This window comes from Vidua chalybeata, chromosome 2, assembly GCF_026979565.1.
Source record: "Vidua chalybeata isolate OUT-0048 chromosome 2, bVidCha1 merged haplotype, whole genome shotgun sequence".
NCBI classification, from domain to species: domain Eukaryota; kingdom Metazoa; phylum Chordata; class Aves; order Passeriformes; family Viduidae; genus Vidua; species Vidua chalybeata.
The window spans coordinates 23,570,387-23,594,793 of NC_071531.1; the positions used below are offsets into that span (position 1 = coordinate 23,570,387).

General features: G+C 35.4%; 1 protein-coding gene across 1 annotated transcript in view; it reads left to right on the forward strand.

Annotated features, from left to right (window-relative positions):
* MYO16 (myosin XVI) overlaps positions 1-24,407 on the forward strand; it is a 353,672-nt gene that overhangs the window by 127,434 nt on the left and 201,831 nt on the right. The window contains exon 5 of the mRNA XM_053935810.1: positions 18,267-18,375. Coding sequence (XP_053791785.1) covers positions 18,267-18,375 — 109 coding nt within the window. The remainder of the gene's footprint in view (positions 1-18,266; positions 18,376-24,407) is intronic.

Here is a 24,407-nt window from a genome sequence, read left to right on the forward strand (position 1 = left end):
AATATCTCGGTGTTATCAACACCATCTTCAACACAAATCCAAAACTCACACTGGCTACTGGGAGGAAAATTACTCAATCCCAGCCAGAACATGCACACATGTGGTGGAATAAACATTGATACTCTTGCAGGTTTGTATATTAACCTTGGCTACTCAGGCAGTAGGGTGGGTAGATAAAAATACCACTTTGTAGAACCTTGTATTTTCTTTTTTTTAAATTTTTGTTTACTCTGACTGCATTATTTTTCATCATGAATTATGTGGTTTAGAGGATCAGCACTGATTCACAGTCATATTGAGCTCCTATGTTCAGTTCTTTTTCTCAAGATAACTATGGTTGTATTGCAAACCACAGGTTTCTTTATGATTTGCTGTTTACACTAATTTCAGAGCACAGCACAGGTAATCACCATGGAGTTGTACAGTTTGGCCCACACATTACAAGTTGATTACTATGATTTTTCTTTTCTACTGTACCTTTGATTGTTGCATCCCGGGTTTGGGTACAGATTAGGGGTTCTGATCTTTGTTAATTTGCTGGTTCTGTGTACCCTCATGCATCCCCCGTGTTTCCCCCACCCCGCGATGGTTATCTCCAGGCTGCCTGCCATTGGAGTGTCCCCCTGTCACTCTTGTAACCACTCCCTGCCAACTCCTGAGGATTCCGCGTCTGTCACCCCGTTCCCTCAATCCCACTGGCCCCGAAGCCCCATGTCCGCCCCTGCCGTGTTCCCATTGGTCACTGTGGTACAGTCATCGCCACGGCATCTGTATTCATTGGGCGGGAGGACTCCCCGTCCTCCCTGTCCCACCCCTATATCATCCCGCTCCCCCCCCAGTCCCGTTGCCACTTTCGTCCACACGAGGTTGGGAGTGGGCTGAGGCTTCTTTGATTTTGGTTTTGGGGGTGGTTTTTTTTTCCCTTCTTGCACTCCGAAAGAATCATGAAATATTTTGATGTTGACTGACCTGAGGTTGAGAACAACAATGAAAAAGAAAGTTGATGAGATTTGTGTTTTTATAGTGCACTTCACTTACTTTACTGTTGTCAGGAGGCACTTTTTAGTGGGCAACATGAATGTTAGAGTTTCCCCATCTTCAATGCAGGTCTTGTCAAATGAAACTAGGAAGAGGGAGATGGTATTTTGGTGTTTGTACAGTATGTGGCACAGTAGACATTTAGTCTTTATTTATTCATTCATAGAACTGAAAGCATTACTGTGATAAACCTGGCACTTAATTAACTAGAAAAGAAGAGGTCAGTACTACATCTTCAGAACATTCTTAATACATTTTGTAAAACTGACCTTACAAGGAAAAGTAAGTGTACCTTCTGTCTGCTAACTAATTAAATGTTTCATTGTGTACTTTTTGGAACCTGGAATTGAAGCACAAAATGCAAATCTGGCATAGAGAGCTAAAAGTACAAATTAAAAAAAAAATGAGGCTGAATATTTTTTCACTCCCCTATTTAAGAACTTAGGAAAATCTGTGCTTGGCAGTGTGCAAAAGGGAGTTGCCATAAAATCATTCATTAGATTTACAGCAACAATAGATGAGCAGTGTCAGGTATGTAATACTATCCACTGTATGTGTAAGCCATGTTTGATTTCGGTGTAAAATCCCCTTTCCAAAACTAGATATATTTTTACTGGAAAAAATTTACATGAACTGACTTCCTGGTGGGAGTAGAAAGGAAGTCTTTATGGGGCTGTACGCTCTTTTCTGCTCCCCCATGCAGTTGAGAATAGCACATATCTGAAGGCATATAATCAGACAGCTGTCACATAGTTATGTTGCCCTTGTTCTTTGCAACTGCATCAGGCTGTGTTAGCAAGCAGAGATGAACTATCAAAATGCCATTATCTTTAAAACTTAAAGAAAGGTTTTTCTATTTCACAGTTCCAGAAACAATTCCTTTCTCAGTGGAAGCAATTCTGTTCTCCCACTCAATCTTGCTCAGTATGACTTCCTCCTTTGAGTCAATGTGAGAGGAAGCAGGGAAGGGGAAAGAATAAAGAGCAGTTAGAGGCCATCAGGAGACAGTGGCTAACAGTTTATAGTATAAATGATCATGTAGTCCAAAAGAAAAATTATTCTTCTGTCTTTCTAGAGGCAGTTACCAATATTTGTAGTAAGGAAATTTAAATAGCATTTTTTTTCTGTGGAAGCTGTGGGTATCTATTTGAATTCACTCGGTTTGCAGAGGCTGGTGGATGTGTGAGAAGTGTAGGAGGGAACTTCCAGAGAGTGTGTACTACTGGCTTATAGCCTTGCATCATCACTAGCTGGGATAACATAAAACTAACCTAGATGGAGGCCACTAATTAACTAATCTAGGTGATGTCTTTTAATTAGTTGCTGAACACCAGATGGCAACACTCATGGGAAATTGTAGAAATATTAGTCCTCCATAAAGACTGGCAAAAAGTGATGAAGCTAGCTAGTCATGCAGCACTAAAGGTGGTTTAAGGAGAGATAAGTACAGGAACTTAACTGGATACAGCAAAATGGTCAAAGCATTTAACTTTGAGCACTACCATGAAAGTAATGAGATAGCCTAGAAAAGAAATTAGGATAATATAAAGAGAAAAGAAATAGCATTGAACTTCAATTGACAGCAGAAATAACCAGTGAAATAGAATCTGCAGTTCACTGTACAAAGAATGCTAAATCATTATATAAATCAAAGCCTTTTTACATGGGAAGTAGACACAAAAAGTAAGATGTAAGAGTCTGTAAATACTTCTTTGATCTCTAGAAATCTCACACACACACATACACTTTCCCTCTCTGCCTCCCTTTGTCCCTCCCCCTGTCTCATCCTCCCTCCCTCTGTCCAGGTGGAAAACAATTGGGATTGGGGATGAGACTTAGGATGCAGACCATGGCTATTAAGCAGCAGATCTCTATACTCTGGAGTTCTTAGATCAGAGCATTTCCAGAAAACAAAAGCTCCTGGAGGCAAAAGAGAGTTAGACCTATTGGAAAAAATATAAATCCCAGTTTTGGCTGGAGCAGATCAGGAAAAGTATGCTGAGAGATGGACAACATGCACAAAAATGAGGAATTTTGCATAAACTTCACTCTGATTCTCTTTTTCCCCAGAGAAAGAGGATCAAGGAATGAAAAGATAATGAAAATCAACACCTGGCTTTGATCTTCAGTAAACATAGTTTTGTGCTATGAAGTCTTCTTCATAGTTTGGGGATGTTCCACCACTGGGGGATATTTGTAGAAGGTGAAATTCATTCTTCATGCCAAGTGGCCTCTGCTTGAATCACTGACGTAATTACTCTGTGAGTTGCTCATGGAGTAGCTAGGGAATTGAGGAAAACTCTTAGTTAAATTGCAGAAGTGAAAAGTTGCTTGGTAGTGAAGAATTTGGTAACAAGACAACAGCCTAGCTATTAATAGAGAAATGGGCCTGAGAGCTCCTGAATTTTCATTAGGATTGGTCCTATGACATTATTTTATTTAGAGTTTTGAGTGATAACCTTGAGAGGAAAAATAAAGGTATGATAATGAAATATGTCAAAGACAATGCTGCAATGTCTTATCTGCTAGGGTGAGGATTATAATGTTGTGCAGAAACCATAAGGTATCTCTGAAGACCTAAGTAATAAAAATGGCTTGAAATTTCAGAGTACAAATACAAGGTCATGCTCTGAGCAACAGACATTTCTGTGATATGCTTAGGAACCATCAGCTGGAAATTTGGAAAAAATAACTCAGAGCTTTAGTAAATATTAAGACAATTTTATGCTGCAAACATGTAACTGCAGGTGGGGAAAAACAGATTCTTGGATCTGTCAGAATGAAGATGTTGCCAAGAGAAAGGGAAGAGTGGTTTTGCTACTGTCCAAGTAATGACAGCCTGCAGTTAGCTGTCTACAACCACATTCAGGAATGGGAATTTTTACCAAGGAAACCTGCAAGGATAAGAGAGTAAGAATCTTATCTTAAGAGAAGGGAGTAAAAATAATATGTTCTACTTAAAAAAATCAAATCAGGGAGATTGTAAAATTTTCTCTAAATATATCAGGATAGGGGAAGGGTAAGAAAAAGCTTTTGAAACCTGAAGTTACTGCTAGCATGAAAGTAAATGATTGCAAAGGTGTCTAACAATAAAGACAGAAATTAAACTAAGCTTTCTTAATGTTAGGAGACACATGTTGGAAAGCAGCATTCCATGCAGGAGTAATAGGGATTAAAAAACCCCAAACTTGATCCCTAATTGGCTTTAAAATTGATCTTAAAACTGTGAATGAGATTATGGGTTATGTGTTACCTGCATTACCCAAGTGATGCTTCATGAGATACATTCTAGTATTATATTTCCACATGATAGCTGTTCAGAAGGCTGTGTGGATATAATTATTCTGATTGTGTTCTTAAGACAATAAAGTAACATACAGAGGATATTAAAAATGTAATATTGTGAAAAATAAATAGCAAGTAAAGTTACATGGTAGATATTTGATGCCTGTCAGACTATGCTAAATTTTTATAGCCCAAAAACAGACAGGAGAAAAGTTTATGAAAGAACACAGTTCAGAAAGAGAAGTACAGTACAGGGCAAATAAACCATTTTCCAAGCACTTGAAATATTTCTTTTTGTTTGTTTTTAATACTGTTTCCAGATATCTGAAAGCAAAATACATAATGGCCAAATAGGATGAAATCAAAGGGAGAAAAAAAAAAAAAAAAAAAAGGGCTTTTTTTTCTTACAAAAAGAAGCCACAACAGCTAGATGTTTAGTCTCTGGAAGTAAGTTGAGAATGGCATTTAGATCGGTAATTAACTGTGATCCTCAGAAGTATTTATTATTAAAAAAATATTCTGGATTTTCATTGGGACAAGCGTTTTTTTTTTCGTGGTTTTTTTTTTTTTTTTTTTTTTTATGCTAGGAAATGCTGTTTTCAAAGGGCTGGCATCAGGGAAGATGGACATTTCCTAGCCAAATTTAAATATAAACCATGTATTTAATTGGTATATGGGATTGGAAAGTCAGTATAATTTCATAATCATGACAAACAATACACTACTTTTATTTGGATCTATATGTTTTTTTGAGCAATGTTTTCCAACTGTGACAGATTTTGACTTGATTTTGACATCAAGTACTGAAGTAAACTGAACTTAGAACCAGACCTTGAATCACCATATCACTAGGATTTAAGCAAATTTTTTTAATGAAGTATTCAATGCAATTTTTCTCATTAAAAATATAATAGTAGTATATTTTTTAAAAATTTGTACCTTTAATGAATAAAATATGTTTTAATATATTATTTAACATATTATTTATTTGGATAAGAGCTGTCCCTGAATTTTCCTAAAAAAAATCCCCAAACCATTCAAACCAATAGCCTCCTCTCTCAGTTGTATACGGCTTTTTGTGTATTTTCATTTCAGAAATACTGGAATGAAATATCACTATGGCATAGTTTGTAATGCATAATTTAGATGGGCTTGGGAGCATGAACCTGTGAAAAAAGAACCATCAAATGAACGTTCATGAATTCTTGAATTTGTGAGTGAGCCAGAAGGGGAAATTGCAGCACTGATACAATTTATCAAAAGTTCAAGGACAACTTACCTTGATATGCCACCATAAAGACTGATGTAAAGTCATTGTAAAGAAAACTGCTGCAGGAAAAACTGGCTTACATATCGAAAACAGATGGTTTAGGTAAAATGTAACAGTGCAGGGTTACTGGAACTAATAAATGAGGTGGCATGAAGGTCATTAAAACACTCAGGTTTGCACATGTGTTTGAAGACTTTTCAGTTAGAATAGGAAAGGTGGAGAAAAAACATTGATTTTCCAAATCTAGAATAATTGGTGTGGACTATGTGTGGAAAAAGTAGGTAATCCGGTTCAGTGTAGAACAATATAAAATAATGAGACTGGTTTGGATAGTGAAGTGTAAGAGTTAAAGTCATATAAAGAAAAGGAAGGTTCAGTGTACTTTATTTTTTTCTGTTTTGATAATGAGTTTAAGCAAGATGTGGTTGCTGCCTGCAAGGATGAAAGACTAAAGAGATGTTGGAAAATGTATAAAAGCTGGCTTATGAAAGCACAGGAGAAAACTAGCCTTTATATTACTTCTAAGTAACAGCTGTATCTTCAGCTATTTGAAGTTGAAGTTTATGAAATCAGACTTGTCTTGAATTTCAATTGACTCCAATTAGAAACAATGATATATTGTGAATTTTTAAAACACACTAAATAATATTTTTCCAAATGTTAAATAATGGAAAGTATTTGTTGAATTAGTGAATACTGCAAGATTACTGACTTGCATTTTTTGGGAAGAAGGATGGATGTTCCTTAAAATTATGATGGTACTGGAAGGTGGAAAAATTCATTTTCTGGAATGAAGACCAGAGAATGCTAAGGGATTGATTATGGACAGTTGTTTCTTTGCAAGGTAATAGGCAGTTGATAGATTAATGCCTATCACTTCAACATCGACTGCAAAAATTACACTTTATGGACATCAGGAAAAAAATTTGTCTGATAAAACACATCGACAAATCCTTGATGGATGGCACAGCATTATGTCTTTGAAGTATTTATTTCAATTTTGTGTAAAATTTCATCACTTTTCCAATATATATATTAATCCACAAAGACCAACTATTGCAAATAGACCTGGAGGCTTATGTTTTTTTAATATATAAATGTCAGCTCTGGTTATACTTGTATTGCTAGGATTTATAAGCATATGTTTTTCTTTTCATATAATCAATTTCAAACTTTAGCATGGAATGTATATTTCCCCCACTGTAATATTAGGGACTAACTTGCTGCAGTCCCACATAGCAAGTTACTACTGACTATGACAGGAAGATTTTCTTGTCTACTTCACTTTATTCATTACCCAAGCACAGGAAAATAATAGAGTTTTCTGCTTTTCTCATGAGTTCTCTAATTATATGCTGATGTTCTGAGAAGCCTGGTTTGTGTTAAGGTGACTGGCATACTAAAATCCCTAAACAGGTTTGGTATTTCACACAATGATTTGTTTCTAGAAGATCTAGATTTAATTACTAACCAGCAAGACAGCATCACCCTGAGTGCAGATTAAGCTACTGTACAGTCCCTTCCCTGTACACTTGGGAGCATGTTGATGTTATCAATCAACACAATTAATCTGTCTCATAACAAAAATGCAGATTAGCTGAGTTAAAATTGCAGTTTTGTACTCTTACTTCCTTGCATGATACATTTATCTTTGCAGAAACTATGTGCTGTACACAGCTATTGTTTATTGCACACTGTTTAATCTCCTGCTTTTTACACCAGAGACATGTAATACAGATTTTCTTTCTTTTTACTGTGTGTGTATATGCATTAACATGGGCTCTGACTTTTTTCTTTGCATTAATAAAATGGTAAGATCTGATGTCATACCTGAAGTGGTGCTGTTTATTCGGGTGTTCCATTTCAAGTGTATTTAATTTACACACATACACATATATATACACACTATAGGCACACACACGTGTGTATGTTATCTCAAAATGGACTGCAGAATGAAAATCAAAACATTCAGCATCTCAACATTCAGCAATTTCCCAAGTTACATAAATACATAGACATGGATATGGCAAGGAAGGAAAGATGGCTTTCCAAACTGTGGGGATTAAGGAGAAGACCATCAGGTTAAACAGGGCCTTAAGTTTTGCCCCTAGATAGACTTTCTACATTTATATTATTTACATTGAACCTGTAAACTACAAGCTCTTCAAAAAACAACTTGCAATCTTTACTGAGCTATCAAAATCAAATTCATTTATTTGCAGCGGTGTGGTTGTTTTTTTTTTTTTTTTTTGTTCTGCCTTCATCTGTGGTGTGCCAGGGGTGGAAACTCTTTCAAGTGAAGCTGCTAGGCAGAAGTTTCTCCCACAGTTTTGTTTGGAGTCTATGTGTGTATAAATATGTATATGTATGTATATATGTGTGTGTGTGTGTGTGTGTATGTGTCTGACTACTTTCTCATATATATGCATGCATATATACATGTATATACATACAAACACATAGAACTTTGTAAGGAAATGTATTAATAAAACTTTAACCTTGATGTCTTTTATTTGTACTTATCAGTACAGAGGATGTTTCTCATCTCCATTTTGCTTACAATAAAGCTATGCCTTACTAACTGTCCAATTTTGTACACAAGTGACTGTTCTTGCTAACCCCAGGGAATGATCTTTTTAATTCCTAAAGTATGAGATTTGTTTGACCTTATGTAATTGCAAGCTTTCTTAATGGTTATGAAGTAACTGTTAACTCTAACTGTGGTGTCAGATTAAAAGACTTTTTGACAGACAATTCCAAAGGCTCACTCCCTGTTGGGTGAAGGAGATTTTCTTTCTGTGTGTTCTAAAAATAAAAGGCAATAATTTCAAAAAGTGACCTTTTGTTGGAGTATTATATAAGAGGAACTTATCATTTTTCTGTGTGCCTGTCATAATTTTTAATGATTACAATTAAAATAAAATTAGAAGAAAGCATGCTTCTATACTGTTATCAGAGACATTCAGTGCTCGAATAATTTCTTTTTTTTCCATAAGCTCTGCTACTGATGGGAAGTTTGCAAGTCCCATGTGCAGAAACAGATGGGAAAATTTTCGTCTTTAGTCATCAATGCTCTTTGAAGTTTCCTTTCTAATTCCCTTTTCTTGCCAAATAATTTGAGAGCTGGCAATATCAAGTCAAATACCCCTCCTTCTGTACTTCAACTATCCTTTTTTTGACCTCATTCTGATCTTTTGGATTTTTGCTGCAGTGTCTTAATAATAAAACAGAATGAGAATGCTATTCTAGGCAAAGAAAACTTTTTGTTATATATAGCATGCAAGTCGAGTTTTCTATAATTTCTTCAATTCTTTATTGTACCTCAACTTTCAATAAAAATGCAAAATTTCAGTGAGAAAATACATTCTGATTTTTTTTCATGCTTTCAGATAAAATGATTTTAAAAGAGTTAAAAGTATGTCAACTTATTTTTGTGACATTCAAACAGGTACATCCAATTAATATAATTTTTCCAAATAAAATTCTTTTTTTTGCATAATAAGCTAAAAAGAGTGTCTTCATGCTCTTAGAGACCTTCTGGTACCCTAATGTCTCATATTTTTCTCTGTTTTCTGAGAAGCCCTCACTGAAACTGTGCAACATGTATTTTGAACCAAAAGGTGCCTTCATAAAGTAGAAAAGTTAGAAATAAACACAATTATTGTTTTCTTTTTTTGTCATATTTGACTTTGGAGATGAAAATCATATAATTCTTCATTAACTGCTCTTTAATGTAACACCTTTTTTTTCAATGGAAGGAAATTTTTTGGCAGGTAAAATATTGAAATATTGATATCGTATTAAGACAAGTGCATATCTTGAGAGTAAGATTGCTTCCTGTAATTTCTGGTTGAATAAAACATATGTGCACAGACTGGAGAATTGGATGTTTAAACTCATAGTTATGTGGGAGCCCAGAACTGAATATGTTCTGCCCATGGTCTGTCCCACCAGAAACTCTAGATTCATTTGCACTACACTGTGGCTAAACTAAAATGTCTCATGCTTGAATGCACATATAGCAAATAAAAGCAAAAGTATTGTTGTTAAGACCTAATTCCTCACAGTTATAAAACGAGCAGTGGTTACATATGAAGACACATTGAGGCTGAGGCAATTAGTGCTCAAATTGTATGGCAAGATTCAATCATGCATTTGAGGTACAGATTTTCATGACATTAAGAATGATCAGTTGAAGCTGTTGAAAAAACTTCAGAATGAAGCATGGAAGATAAGAAACAGAAATGGATACAACAAAAATAATTCCGTTCTTCCAATTCCTAGTCAAACTAGCTGGATGATTCTCAGCGTTTCCAGATATTTGTGTGGGAGAAGAGAGAATCAATCCTAAATCAAGGAAATTAGACTATATTTAGTTTAGAAATTAAGACCTCAAATTCTGAGAAACCTTGGTGGTTTATACTAGGATTCAGAATCTGAAGAACCACCATGAAAGACAACTTGCTGTCTGATTAAGATCCAAGTACAAATCTGTATGACTTTAGAATTAATAGAATGTTCCCCAATTCTCATGAATATTGTAGTTCTAGGCATGGAAATACTGGTAACTTGAGAAATGTACATTACTTTTTTTTATTTGACCACTTCTGTAAGTAGGTTTTAAATTTTTATTTCATAACTGCGTACTTAGTTGTATTTTACTTTGAAAGATGCTGTTGCAAGCGTTACACTTTGAGTGTTTTCAGAAGTGTTCAATACTGGAACTGAGTGGGATTTTCTCTGCCTTTTTCATGCCTTCCAGCTGATGGGAGGAATTTAAGTCCCCATGGTGCACAAACAGATGGGAAAATGTTGGTCTTTCGTTTTCAGTCATCAGTGCTAATTCTTTTATCTTCTGCATGCATTAGTCAAACAGACTATGCCTGTCAAGCAATCTGTAATATGTGCCATGACAGCCTTTTTTTTTTTTTAACTGTACTGAAAATCTTTTCTGTGAACTGATATTGCCTACATTCTATTAGTTTAAGGAGGAAAATGCTTTATTCGTGAACTAAATGATTGCCAAAATGGTTGTGGAACTTGGACCATTTTAAAGTACTATTTTTTTACTATTTTGTGAAGTAATTCAACAACCAAGAAGTACATTTTCAAACACAATTGGGGATTTTTGTAGGCATTGGTGATCCTATATATATACAACTATACGATGTTTTTTATGAACAGACACTGTATTGGCACATACTTTTATCCATTTTTACCCAGCATGTCAGAGAGATACACATCTGGGATTTTTGGAATACTATGATGTTTTTATGCACACTGGCATGCACCCATAAATCTTAATTTCTAGACTGTAACAGGAAAGTAAATCTCTTTTCATGAGCAATTAAGTTGTATATTCAGATTTTGGTGCCCATTTTTGCAACATGGAACCCAGAAGAACCATGAATTAAAGGAATTTTATCCACAAAGAAACTGAAATACTTTACTCACACAAGGATGTGTGAATAGCAAACTGCATTTATATGATCATTCCTTGATTGGTTTAGCATGTACGTATAATGGAAATAAGTGAATAATAGTGGCATAACATAAATTTGTAATAACAGAAATGCATCTATTTTTGCAATTATGTAAAAATATTGGCATAAAATTTTCAGCACTGCATTATCTCCTGATTTATTGAAAGTGCTTTTTTTGGAAAGGTGTGTTTTATCCAGTTCAGTTTATTTTATATGTCTGGAGGGCACTTATAAGGCTCTGAAGTCATCTTTGATTCTGTAGGCTGTGTTGTCACAGACATAAGGGATTGAACTTTGTGTTTGTATTTTTATGATGTGGGTGGGATCAGGCATGCTGAAAATGAATTCAGACCTTTATTATATCACAGTTAAGCTCATCCAGATGGCAGACAGTTCCTACTGTGTGAAAGAATAGTTTTGGTAATGTGACAGGCATGGGTTTATAGACAGTATAACTCAACTCTTAGAGAGTTGAAAGCCTTGAAATAGAGCAAATATTGCAGACAGTAATATTGCAGCCTTTCCTGTGTGAGAGGTGGAAACTCCTGCTGCAGTAACTATTGATTCATGGTTATGGAAGGGATCCTGTAAATGGTGCACTAGGCCAGCCGAGCTGGCAGAGCTGTGCTCTCTGCAAGTCCCAGTAAAAGGAAGTGAGAGGCTTTTCTATTTGTATTAAGGGAGAATTTGTTTTCATGTGGACACCTTAACATGATGCCCTACTATGAAGGAAATCCACTGAGCAGGAGGATTTGTTCCCTGCATTTTCTCCATAGCTACATGAGCCCATGTAAGGCATGCATGAAACAATTGTTAGTGTACCTAACAATTGTTACTTTGATTTGTGATCCATAGATTTTAATTCTGAACTTATATGTATAGATATGGAGTTTGGGTCCTTGTTATTTTGCTAAGAGATACTCTGGAAAGAAAGGATAAAAAAAAATTCTGTTTAGAAACTCCCACTTAATGAGGCCCATGTTTGCATTTCTTCAATACTTTTAGGAGTTCAGATTTCAGTACATAAGAATTTATTGACAAAAACTTTTTATTTTGGAAAAGTTATGGCATCCATTATGGTTGAGGGATGATGGTGTTTTGATATGGAACTTAATTAAATGCAAGTAACTTAACTGCCCAAGAGAAGATGTAGTTTATTATTTGTAAAACATAATACTTTTAAGCTCAAATCATCAGTCTGGAGTTACTGAAATTCCCATTTAATAAAATATCAGGTGTCCCCCACAGACTGCAGTGATGGGAATTCTCCTGTAAAGGATGAAGAATGGAATTTTAAAGGATTGCTTTTGTACAGGTGAAATTTCCACTTCCTTGCTCTTCTTCAAGATGTACGAAAGGAAGGAGGGTACTAGGGTTAACTGTGCAGAAGATATCCCTATTTGGAGAATGCTTTTCCATCAGACACACTCTTGTCTTCCATAAGGGAAGTATGTTGTCTTTTTTTTCCCCTTTTCTTTTGGCAAGCTACATTAAGGGTCAATAAAGACAAAACTGCAGCTACAGCATCTTTGAGGTGACTGTACTATTTGCCATGGGTGTACTGAACTTCCATATCTTTGTAGATAGCTTATAAATGTTTGTGATTCCTTTCCATTTCTTTGTCAAGCCTGGGGGTGGAGGAGTAAAAGTAAACATTTAGAAATAGATATCCTTCATGGTAGACTTCTAGTCCTGAATCAGCCTTTTTCATGGGTTTCTTTTGATGTCTTTTTCTGGAAAAGGAATCTTTTATTTACTCTGGAGTGTGTAGATATTGATTATCTATCTCCCAAATATCTTAAGAATCTATGGTATCATGGGGAAAGGTCTTCCTTAAAGGTTTATGTGGAAAAAAGTTAAAATGAAAATATTAAGTCTGCAATCAGTGTTATGAGAGACAATATTTAGATTTAGTAAAATATTTTCTAGATCATTTTGTGCTCATAAAGAGAATATAAAAGAGGTTACTCAGTTTGTGTCTGTCAGTTTTCTTCTTACTAAGCAGGCAAAACTCAATTATGATGGCAGCAGGTAGAGGAACTTTCAGTGGAGGATCTATAATTGTAATCACTTTCCCCCCATCTCTTCTAGTAGCTGTATTGTGATTTCTGTGAAATCATTTTCTGCCTTCAGAAAATCTGTTGTTGAAATGAGTTGGAAGGAAGACATGCTTTTGAACTGAGAGCAGCTGCTCAATCTCACTTAATCTTTTAGTTCTTTGTCTGTGGTTTCCTAATGTGGTGAAGTCTTTAGCTTTTTTTTTTTTTTGAGCTTTGCCTTGAAAACTGCTCTTCATCTGTTCAGCATCGTGAATTTGTGTAAAGTGGTATCCAGTGCTAATGACCTAAACCACAGCACTGTGTAGAGCAATTTTATTTCTTTTGCTTTGTTAATGAATGAGATTCAAATAAGTTTAATAGGAGCCACAAAGAGGAGCCAGCTAGATTTGTGGGATTTGGTATCTTAAATGAAAATTTATGTAAGCCATTGAGGTTGGAGAGCAAGATTGCTTGGCACCATGGAGCCATGAGCATGTGGGATTTCCTGTATGTTTCTTTATTGTTAAACAAATAGAGCTTTATATCCTGATTACTTTTGTTTTCTTTTTAACTGTTCCTGTACTAAGGACTTTGGCAAGGATGTAGGATTAGCACAGTAGCTGTGGCATGCGTGAGAACATGCACTTGTGTGTATGTAAACCTTGGGTATCCTTCAACGAGCAAAACCTTCTCATGGAATTAATGTGAAAAAGTAGGTCAATAAAGGGGGAAAAACTAAACTACGCATGTCACAGGAGTGAAATGCCACAAATGTTTTATGAAGAGCTACATTTAATCTTGGTTAATGACATTTAAAAATGGTGTGGTGTGTAAATAATGTGGTTATATTTAAAAAAAATATGAAAAATATTAATTGTTCAAGCTATTAATGAAAAAATGCTAGCCTATCCCTGCAGGAAATTGATGAACATAGGTGAGAGAATAGTATGTAAATATTTATACATTTGCATGTGTATAAGTGTATATTGTTATATACATATGGAATATGTGGAATTGAATAAAAATAGATTACTAATATAAGAATATAAGTAGGTATAAAAAAGTCAGGTTTTGTGATGGGGTTGACAGGTGACTACACAATTTGCACACAGCTAGCATACTGTAGAACAATTCAACCATTGTAAGAACTGTGCAGGAGCCTCCTAGTAGGAGAAAATTTTGGGTTTGTTTTTTCTTTTCCATAGCAACAAGTGTATTAATTTTTTTCTGCCTCTGTTCATCTTTTTTTTTTTTCTCTTTTTTTTTTTTTAATATCCACACATATTCACATATTCCTCAGGGTCTACTGTATTTCTGATTGCCTTTAAAAAACCTCATGAAGCCAATGGTGGTAATCCTAGGTGACAGAGGCAATTGCTGGGTCATCATTTCTGTATTAAAAATATTTTATAATGCACCTAGGACTTTCTACTATATTAATAAAGCTAAATTACTTAGTTATTTCAAATATTTAAATAACCTGCATGGCCCACAGGTTTGAGAGAATAATTTAAGGTATGCAACACAAGAAAGGATTTCAAGAATTTCAGTGAATCATAGTCAGACTTTCAGGAATCTGCCCGATTTCACCTAAAGTAGATTGATGCTGGCTCTGGTTCAGAAAACAGTTCCAGCAGGAAACCCTTCTGAGCAAAATGTTGTCTGGGTGCAAAATCTGTGACATCCTAGCTGGGAAGGTAAGCAAGAGGTAGTACCTAGGCAGTGTGATGCCCAAATCTCTCCCAAGTCCTTGGGGAACCTTGGTAAGTCAGGAGTCCTCAAACAATGCCTAAGTCACTCCTGTCCATATTGTTGTGATATCATTGAATTTCTGGGCATACAACCCAGTGGTTAGAGCTCTGTCCCTGAATACTGGAGATGGCTGGAGAAGGTCTAAGCTCACAGCTTTTCATATGGTTTTCACCTATCCTGATAAAGTTAGACTGTTGATACAAAAAATATTGTGGATTTCAGAGACACAGAAGGAAATAAATAATTTAAAATCTTTGAATAAGGACACATTCCTCAGAATGGAGATTCCTGGGCCCTTGTTTTTTGTGGTTTTTTTTTTTTTGTTTTGTTTTGTTTTGGTTTGGTTTTTTTTTGGTTTTTTTTTTTTTTTTTTTGGGGGGGGGGGTTGTTTTGTTTTGTTTTTTGAGTAATGGTAGTTAGATATATTTTTCATTTGGGAATCATAAGTTGTATCATTGTATCATAACACTGGAAATAAGAAAGAGTAGGAAGGAATATTGGCCAGATAATAAATAGTAGAGAAGGAAGTTTTAGGACTTTCTAAAAAATTAAATACTTAATGAAAAATTTGCCCCTGCACATCATAATTTGAGTTTTGGAATCAGTTATTTATTAAAAAAAAAAAAAGTTGAGAGATTGATTGTTTATTGATTGCTTCTGAGTTAACAGTATCACTAATTAGGCTTTCAAACTGTAGAATGTGGACTAAACTCAACTTTTAGCTTACTAGTGGAATTTAGACATTGATCCACAGGATACAGCTGGAGCAACATAGCCTTAAGAGTTTGTGACTGCATTTTTACTTGGGTGCCTGTCCCAAGGGGCAAGGGGTAGCTACTATAGGGACAGAACACTGTAGAGGATTGTTCACATGTGATGATGTCATGCAGTTGCTAGTTATTGTAAATTCTTGCAAATCAAAACTTCCAGTAGTGCTTAGACTTTCTGGTTCCTTCCCCATTTTCTCCCCAAGGTTATTTGAGGGGGAAGAGTTCAGCTCGTATGGCATCCTGTAAAGCAAAAGCAGTATTCTCTGTACTATCCTAAATTAGCTCCAATTTATACACTAAAAAATACACTAGTGGTGTAGCCCCTGGTTAGTCGTGGTCTAATCCTGTTCAAAGTCTTCATTCCTGATGTGGGCAGTGAGACAGAGCACACCCTCAGTAAGCTCACAGATGGTGCAGAGCTGGGAGGCAAGGATGATACACCATATTAAAAATCACTATTGTTAGACCCATAAAATAAACTTTTTGGGAGCATTGCAAACATTTCTCAAGAAATTAATATAGAAATACCCTATAAAAATTACTTGGAGATGAGTAATTCCATATTGTATCCTTCCTTCTGTGATATTACATCTTAGAAATGAATTAAAAGTGTGCTGCTGACCAAAGGAATTATCCTACTTTTCCTGAATTTGATATGTCAAAGGTCTTTTGGTTTCTTAACTCAACAAGGTAGAAAATGGTCTTTTGACATTACCTGGAGTTTATTGACATGCAAGGAAGAATAGATACCTGCAAGACTTTGTGGGGGTTTTTTATATGCAAAGTAATGAGATATGAAATTGTTTTGCTTTCATAATTCTACCTTCACCAAAAAACTCTCATGGGTCAGTGAGTAGAAAGCAAAATAAAAATCATACTTCCTAGTAGTGGAACAAGTGCAATAAATAGTTGTTAAACCATCCCCTAAAGATACTATGATCTTCAAATCCACCCTTTATTTGATTTCCTACCATCTTTTTTATTTTATCTGGTAGGACAGACAGTAGAAATTTATTTTCATAGCACTATAATGAATGTAAGATTTTACACGTGTAAGTCTCCTTCCATTCCTTTTCACTAAGCATGAGAGTCAAATCCTCTCATCTAATTTCATTTAAAAATTCATAAGAAATACATCTAATCTAAATTTGCTCTCTGGGCTCCCCTTACAGTCAGTACAACAAGGTAAGACTAGAAGAAAGTAGTGTGTTTTGTAAGAGGACAGATTATTTTGCTGCATATGATCTAATTGGATGTAAGAGATGTTTGAGACAGGCGAGGAATTTTTTGATGCCTGTCTGTCCTTTGGTCACTATATTGGAAACTCAGATCACCTCAGACTAACAGTTCAGCTTCAAGTTTGATAACATAAAGCTTATATAAACTTGCTCATTTTTTGTGTCATATTACAAGCTGAGCCAGAACCTGAGCTTATTACAAGTTTTTCTTTGATACAATACTTACAGAGAGAGCTCCTGAAAAAAGCAGTCATGTCTTCTATTAATAATTTCATATGGCATTTGACCTCTGCTGCTGTGGTTTTAAGAAAAGCAGTCCTTGGCACTTCTCATTTTTATTAACTAAACGCTTTATCATACAAGCTGTTAAGAAAAGTAATTAAATTTACCTGAAGTCACACTTATTTCATAATTCCTTGCCACTAAAAGCCATAGAGAGAAATTTGAAATTAATTAATGTTACAACCTCTTAAAGAAGATACATGACAATTTGCTAGTAATGTAACTTCTACTGATGTAACACTAGTATTGTAACATTAGTAATGTAAGCTTCTATGTCCATCAGACATTTATGATATTTTCAAGGATGAGAGCTTTCTTACTAAAAAAAAAAAAAATTTTCCTATAAATTCTTACATTAATAATCTTTAACATAGAAAATACAATCATGCTGGTGGTTTCTTTTCAAGCTTCTCATGAATCTGTTCATTTCACTACTCCTCAACCCCAAGGGCTCTTCTCACTTGTCACTCATTTATATTGAATTTTGAATGAAACTTAGAGAAATTTCAGCCTGGCTTCTTTAGAGACTACAGTTGAAATTATTAAGCTCATTTTCATTGTCCCCAGTTGGTGATAAATGGCAATTTTATTTAGCAATGGATGGTTCTCTTTGAGGTTGGATTGATGTATGAGGCTTTAAGAGGTCAGGCCAGCTGACAAGGTTACCCAGAGCAGCTGTCTGCCCATCCCTGCTGCAGGGGTGTCCATGCTGCTTGTCTGTCAGCTTTTGACCACTGCTGGTTACTGATGGAGTGTTTTAAAGCAGACTGTAGTCAGTGACAGCTGACTTTAAAGTGTTGTACTGCAAATGGTGGTGGTTCCAGAACTCACTGATGAGCAGCTCAGACACCTGTGTAGCAAAGCCAGACTGGACAGCTAGTGTGGCAACAGTGTCAGCTGTCTCAGACAAAGGCAGCCTTTTTGACATTCACGAGTCCTTCATTTTCTCTTTGCCTTTTTGTATGTTTGGTTTTGTTTCAGGTTATAATCAGCCTGCTGTCTAAGAATTTCAGCTTTGAAATGTTTTTGAATAAGACTGTGTAAGAACCCCAGTTGTGTTTTGAGATTTCAGTACAAAAACCTAAAGTGCTTTTAATTCTTGTCTGTAGGCTGGAGCAAATGTGCTTCTGCAAGATGTTAATGGAAATATTGCACTTGATTATGCTGTAGAAGGGACTGAATCTAGCAGCATCCTTCTGATGTACTTGGAAGAAAATGGTAAGTCAGCTCTTCAACTTTTGGAATGCTTTTATTGAACATGTCATAAAAATAATAAAGATGTGTATTGAGCTGATGAAAGTCACACCAAAGCCAATTGAACTATATCAGTTTGGGGATGAAGGGGAGGAAGATGATTTGCAATGACATATGTTTTCAGTGTGTTTAAATTGGAACAACTAACAAAGGTTAATGGCAGTTGTCATTTTCAAAACTACTTTTGACCTTTTGTATGGAGATGTTAGAATGTTAATTCAAAGTAGAGAAACTGCAGCAATAGAGAAGATTTTAAAACAAGTAATTTAACTATTCAAGGACTAGGTTTCACATTTTGTTTCATTTTCCCATCTATAGTCTCAGAGAATTTTTTTTTCAAGTGACAGACTACTAAATAAATAAATCTTTGCAAATAATTTTAATGAAAATGCATTCTGACTGATACTGTATTCCTCATTCAGAAATACTAGTATTGGTTTAGGGATTTTTTAAATTGTGAAAATACTGTAGCAAGATTTCTATTATGAATTATATTTAATATGTTATAGATGACAGGACTTGTATTGAAAAACTGGGTTTGTTGCTCATCAGTTCCAAACTTAGATAAGAGTTCTGAAGTGAGATTTCTAACATTGCCTTTGACTATGAGAGGTTGTCTTAACATTGTATGTGGCTCATCTTAACACGAAGGAAAAGGCATTAAGCAAATATAATGAGTAAAAATATAAAAAATTGTATTTTCAACATTGCCTCCATATAAGGAATCTTTTTAACACAAAGTAAGTTAAATTATATTCTGTTGATGAATTTGTAAGGAAAGTGTCAAGGAAATCACAGTGTCAAGTCCTATACTGTACACATCCAGTGTATTGCCTGTTTTATAATTTTGTTTCCTCAGTGTGTAGCAGGGCCTTCACAGCTCTGGTTTTCCATTTTTCTAATGGCAAAGCAGCTATTTGCTTCTAAAAGCTTGATTGCCTTGAAAAACACAGATATTTGTCTAAATGTTCCACATACTTTGACTCCTATTTAACAGGTAACACGCAAAACTCCTGTAGCATACAAGACATAGTCTGCTTATAGTGGTATCTCTTTTACAGTAGAGAGGAGAGGCGTTATTCCTTATTAAATAGTGATTCTGTGAATACTGGAAGTTACCAAATTAAAAAACTTAAATATTTTGAGTTTGACATCTACCTCTACTAACTTTAGGTAAATAAGCTTAAGTTAATGCAGACCTTTAGGTCAATAGAGAGAAAGAAGAAATGCATGCATTGCTCCATCTAGTTCTAACCTGGCTAGGTGAGGAGAATCGACTTCCAGGACTGTTTCTTTCTGCTGACTAATAAAACCTGAAGTTGACAAATTTTAGGGTTAGATTGTTAGGATTGATTAATCCTACCCCTTAACTGCAGTAGTGCATGAAAACTTGGTCTTTGTGTGATCGGTGTCAAAATTCTCATCAGCTTTGCTTGGTCTGCTAAAATTATTCTTGTAACAATAGACATCTCAAAGTATCCTTATTTTGCACTTGACTTTTGAAATTTAGTTTGTACCTATGAAATGTTTGTATAACCTACCAAGATTAAAAATAACTGAGAAGGAGATTCTGGATGGAAATTAAGCTGTATGAGTAAGTATTAATTACTTTGAATTTCCCAGCCTGAGTGTTTCTCTGTGGATTGTTTTGGTGAATTTTTCCTCGTGAGAGCAATCCCCATGCACACCTGCATATGAATACCTCAACACAGAGCAATGTCAGGACTAAGCCTCTTTATACAAGATTAGCTGATCCTGTAGTAAAAACCATCTTCAGCCTGTCGTATTAAGAAACACCCAGCCATAGTCTCAGCCTTTAAATACAATGTATAAGGAATATTTCCCTATTCTCTGAACTTCCCTGCATTCCTAAAATGTTTTAATTTCATTTTCATGTTTCAATTCTCCATTCAGCTGTGCATATTAAGAAGAGACACAGTATTAAAAAGAGATTTGTGTGTAGAATAGACTATACTCTAATCATTGCCTCTAATTGCAGAGATCACGGAGAAAAGTAAAATTAGGTGCCTTATAGCTTAGCTAATGAGAAAATCAGAAGCTATCAATTTACTTTGATGAAACAAAGATTGGAACAAGTAGCTTTGAAGCCACAGAAAACATTGTTAATTGGAAACATTAGAGTTCTTAGAAGTCTAGTGTGTATATAACTTCTTACAGATTTTACTATTGTGGTAGTTCACTGTATCTGTTTAATTTCACTGCAGATCTTAGTGACTGAACTACTCTTCATTGTTTGAAGTAACTTAATTTACTCTGCGGAAGACCTGAAGCCATAAGTGATAACAATAGCCTTGGATGCCTTTAATGACTTATATATTTTAAAACGGGAGTTAGTTCTTTGAATTCTGCTTGTAAATGATCTGTTAGGGCAACAGGAGTACCACAAGTACAGCTTATTGTAATCATCTAGCAACTGCCAGAAAGCTTCCATATATATTTTACTGTTATGGAATATGACATATGAGGCTGTTTTGTGGAGATTTTATTACTGAAACCTAATGAAATTATTACAATTTCATTAAAATATTCTCTTTTCCTGTACAGAAATTAGCTTTCTCTGCTGTTATATTATATAAGTAATGTTACATTGTATACTGAAAGTAATTATTGACTGAAGAAAGACATTAGCAGACTTCAGTTACCTAAGAGAACACAATTTGAAGTACACATCCTCTGTATATTAAGAGCATTGTTTCTGCTCAGTAATAATTCTGGCGTATTGTAAGCTTCATTTAAGATATCTCTAATTGCGGACGGAAGGGAAAATAAAGTAACCAACCTGCTTTATGTTTAGGAAAGTATGTGAAACAGCTTAACTGTATCATATTAGATTATGTCCAAGGGGCATTCAGGAGCCACGTGGGTTCATGAGCTCAAGGACACTATTTGGATTGATTTGTCTAAATCTCATGTCTGGTAACCACTCTATAACAAACCCTTCTTAGAGCAGAAGAGATGCTTTGAAACTAGGCATCTGTAATGAGGCACATGAATTAGGATTTAAACTGCCTGCTTCTTTCCATGTGCTATGGAGGGAGCTCAGAATGGCCAGCTGGGACCATGCTGAGTAGGATGACTTTTAGGATATTTAAATTTACAGGTCTGTGTGTAGGTGCCTATTCAGTAGTCTATACTCCTATCACCAACAGTGCAGTTCTAGGAAATGCTGACTATAGAGAACAGAAGGGTTATTAATTTGACCAGCTACAAGGAAAACACCACTAAAAGCTGTTAAATTTGCTCTGTGCCAAGATGTCATCGGTTTACCATGTTACTGGTGTTCCTGTTTTGCTGTGAAAAGAAAGTCATGACTTAAGGACTTCAACATGTGCCGAGGCAAGGCCAACTGAGAGTAGGCCAGGTGGGACTGCAGATTCTACTTCTCTCTAGGCTCCCATTCCAGTGCTAATCCATCTTTATGTAATTTCTTTTCATTTTGTTTTCATTTGAAATTTTCTTTGTTGCCCCTTACACCTTCAGCTTCATATCCATTCACTGTTTACTTTCAGAACGTGTCTCCCTTCAGAGGTAAAATGAAAAGAATGTGTCCTGGTTTAGGGTAAATTTGGGAGAAAACTTCTAAAGGTGTCCCTCTAGAAAGCAGATTCAAGTGGCCCCTCCTCCAACTGGTTGGGAAAAGATTTCCTTGGAGAAAAATGGAAAAAACCTGTTTGTTTAACAAGCAAAGTATTCAGAAGCATATAAAATGAGTAATATTAAGCAATAAAACCTCTCGCTGTTCTGAAGAGATGGCAAATTCAGAAAGTCCTTGTCATGGGGTGTAGCTCAGCTCACTCAGTCTCTTATCAGTCCCTCCTGTGCTGGAAAATTCCATGTCCTGGGCCCCGGTGGGCCACAGGTGCGAGCTCCTGGTGTTTTTCTGGGTTTTCAGTCAAGCAGAGCCGATCAGTTCCAAGAAAAAGAGAAACCACAGTCTGGGGAACTTCTCTGCCTCAGCTAGCTAAAAACTAACTAAGAGCAAGAAGAGCTCTCTCCCACTCCCCACTGCAGGCAACACAGTCCAGAACAAAGATGTGGGGACACAAGTGCAGTTCCTGATAATAAACACCGTGCTTCTTCTCCCCCCACTTCTCTCTTGGAACCAGTCTTAAGGTGCAGAACTTAATATCCAGCATAAACAGAACAGACAATTAGGGATACGAGCATCATAAAGTCACCCTAGGACATAATGTAAAAAGGTGATAGTTTTTCCACTATTTGTCCTGCTTTATTCTAAACCTGAGTGATAATTGAAATCATCAAGAAAGCCCACCCAGCACCTTCCATAACATTTGTTTTGGTTAATAATAGCTTTATATTTTAGGGCAAATCTTTTGAGTAATTAAGTGCATTTTGAAACAATCAAACATTAAATGACTGCCAGTGCATTCTCTGATTTTGGAGGCAGAATGTTCTATTGTATAGAACTGTGTCAGTGAAACTCTGATCATGGTATATGATCCTTGTTTCCTCCCTTTCCATTAGTCTGTTTTAAGTATTTAATACTTTGAGGAATGCAACTTTTTTGTTCATTTCATTACTTGGTATTTAGTTGTATAGTGGATTCTATCACTCAGCTATGAACTAAAAATGACTGACAGATAGTTCTTGGTTCTGTATTTGCCAAGTCATAGGAGGTGACACATTCACTGTAATTCATTTCCAAAAAAAATATTTTCTTTTGTCCTCAAAGGTCTCAGGCTTCAGTTTTCAGTAGGATAACTGTGCACTCCGAGAACATCATCCTTGTTGTTGAATCTGAGAAAAGAATATTTGGAAGTTTACTTTTTTTTTTTTAAAGAACTGTCTACATATCACACGGATTTCAAAGCAGATTTAATGGCTTTATTTTCTGTCGTGTAGTGAGAGTTTCATACAGTAGCAGATAATTACTTAAGCAAAAGAAAACCATCTGTTGTGATTTTATTTTTTTGAAGATTGGCTATATTTAAATAACATATTTACTCAAAGGTATGGGTGGTATTCCTTTTTCTACTGTGACACAGGTACATGAGAAAAAATGGGTATTGCTTTTCTGCAAAGTATTTTACACAGTATTTTACACAGTATTTTACACAGTATTTTACACATTTATTCACTTTCTGTGCGGGCAAATGAATTTAAAATACCTGGTTAAAGGTTATTGACCTTTGATGGTAACGGAGATTTCATGCACTTAAGCAAAATGTATTATGCCATTCCAAGCTGGGGGAATAATGGGTCTGTTTTGTTCCCTGAATATTAAAAGGATCATATTCAGGTGTCTCAGAAAACTGCATATAGAGCAAAAATCATGTGCAAGCCCTATCTATTTAGGTGGCTTTGTATGGTTTAAATAAATTAAAATATTGTGCAGATTTTGCAAATATAGACCATTGTAATTCTTACTAGCAAGTGAATTAAGCCTTACTCTTCAGATGCAAAATAAAAGAAATAAATTTATTTTTCTGCCTTGCAGCAGTAGGTAGAATAAAGAAAAAAAAAAAAAAAAAAGCTAAATCTTAGTACAGAATCCTACACAGAAGACAGCTTTTAACATTAGCCAGAAATAGCCAACTTGTCAATTACTACAATAAGGAGAATTTCCCTGAAGCCAACAGTTAACAACATATGGGATATATGACGTGCAGAAAAATCTAATTTAGAAAAGTAGTGGGCATTTACTGCAAACCTGACACTTTACAGTAATCTAGAATGTGGTAGGAAGATATACCAAAAATATTTTTTATTTAAACTGTAAGTTAATTTGAAGCTATCCATAAAATCTGGTGTGGTTGCACTAAAATCTCCCACAAAGCTGCTCACCCATTCCTTTCCTGACAAGGACAGCAAGATTGCTTACCAGTTACTGTCACAGGCTAAACATTCAACTTGGTGGAATTTGTCAACTGAAATAGGCTCAGGTAGTGAGAAACAGAAAGACAAAAATTAGAACAACACTTTTCAGGCTTCACTTCTTCACTCCAAACTCTTCT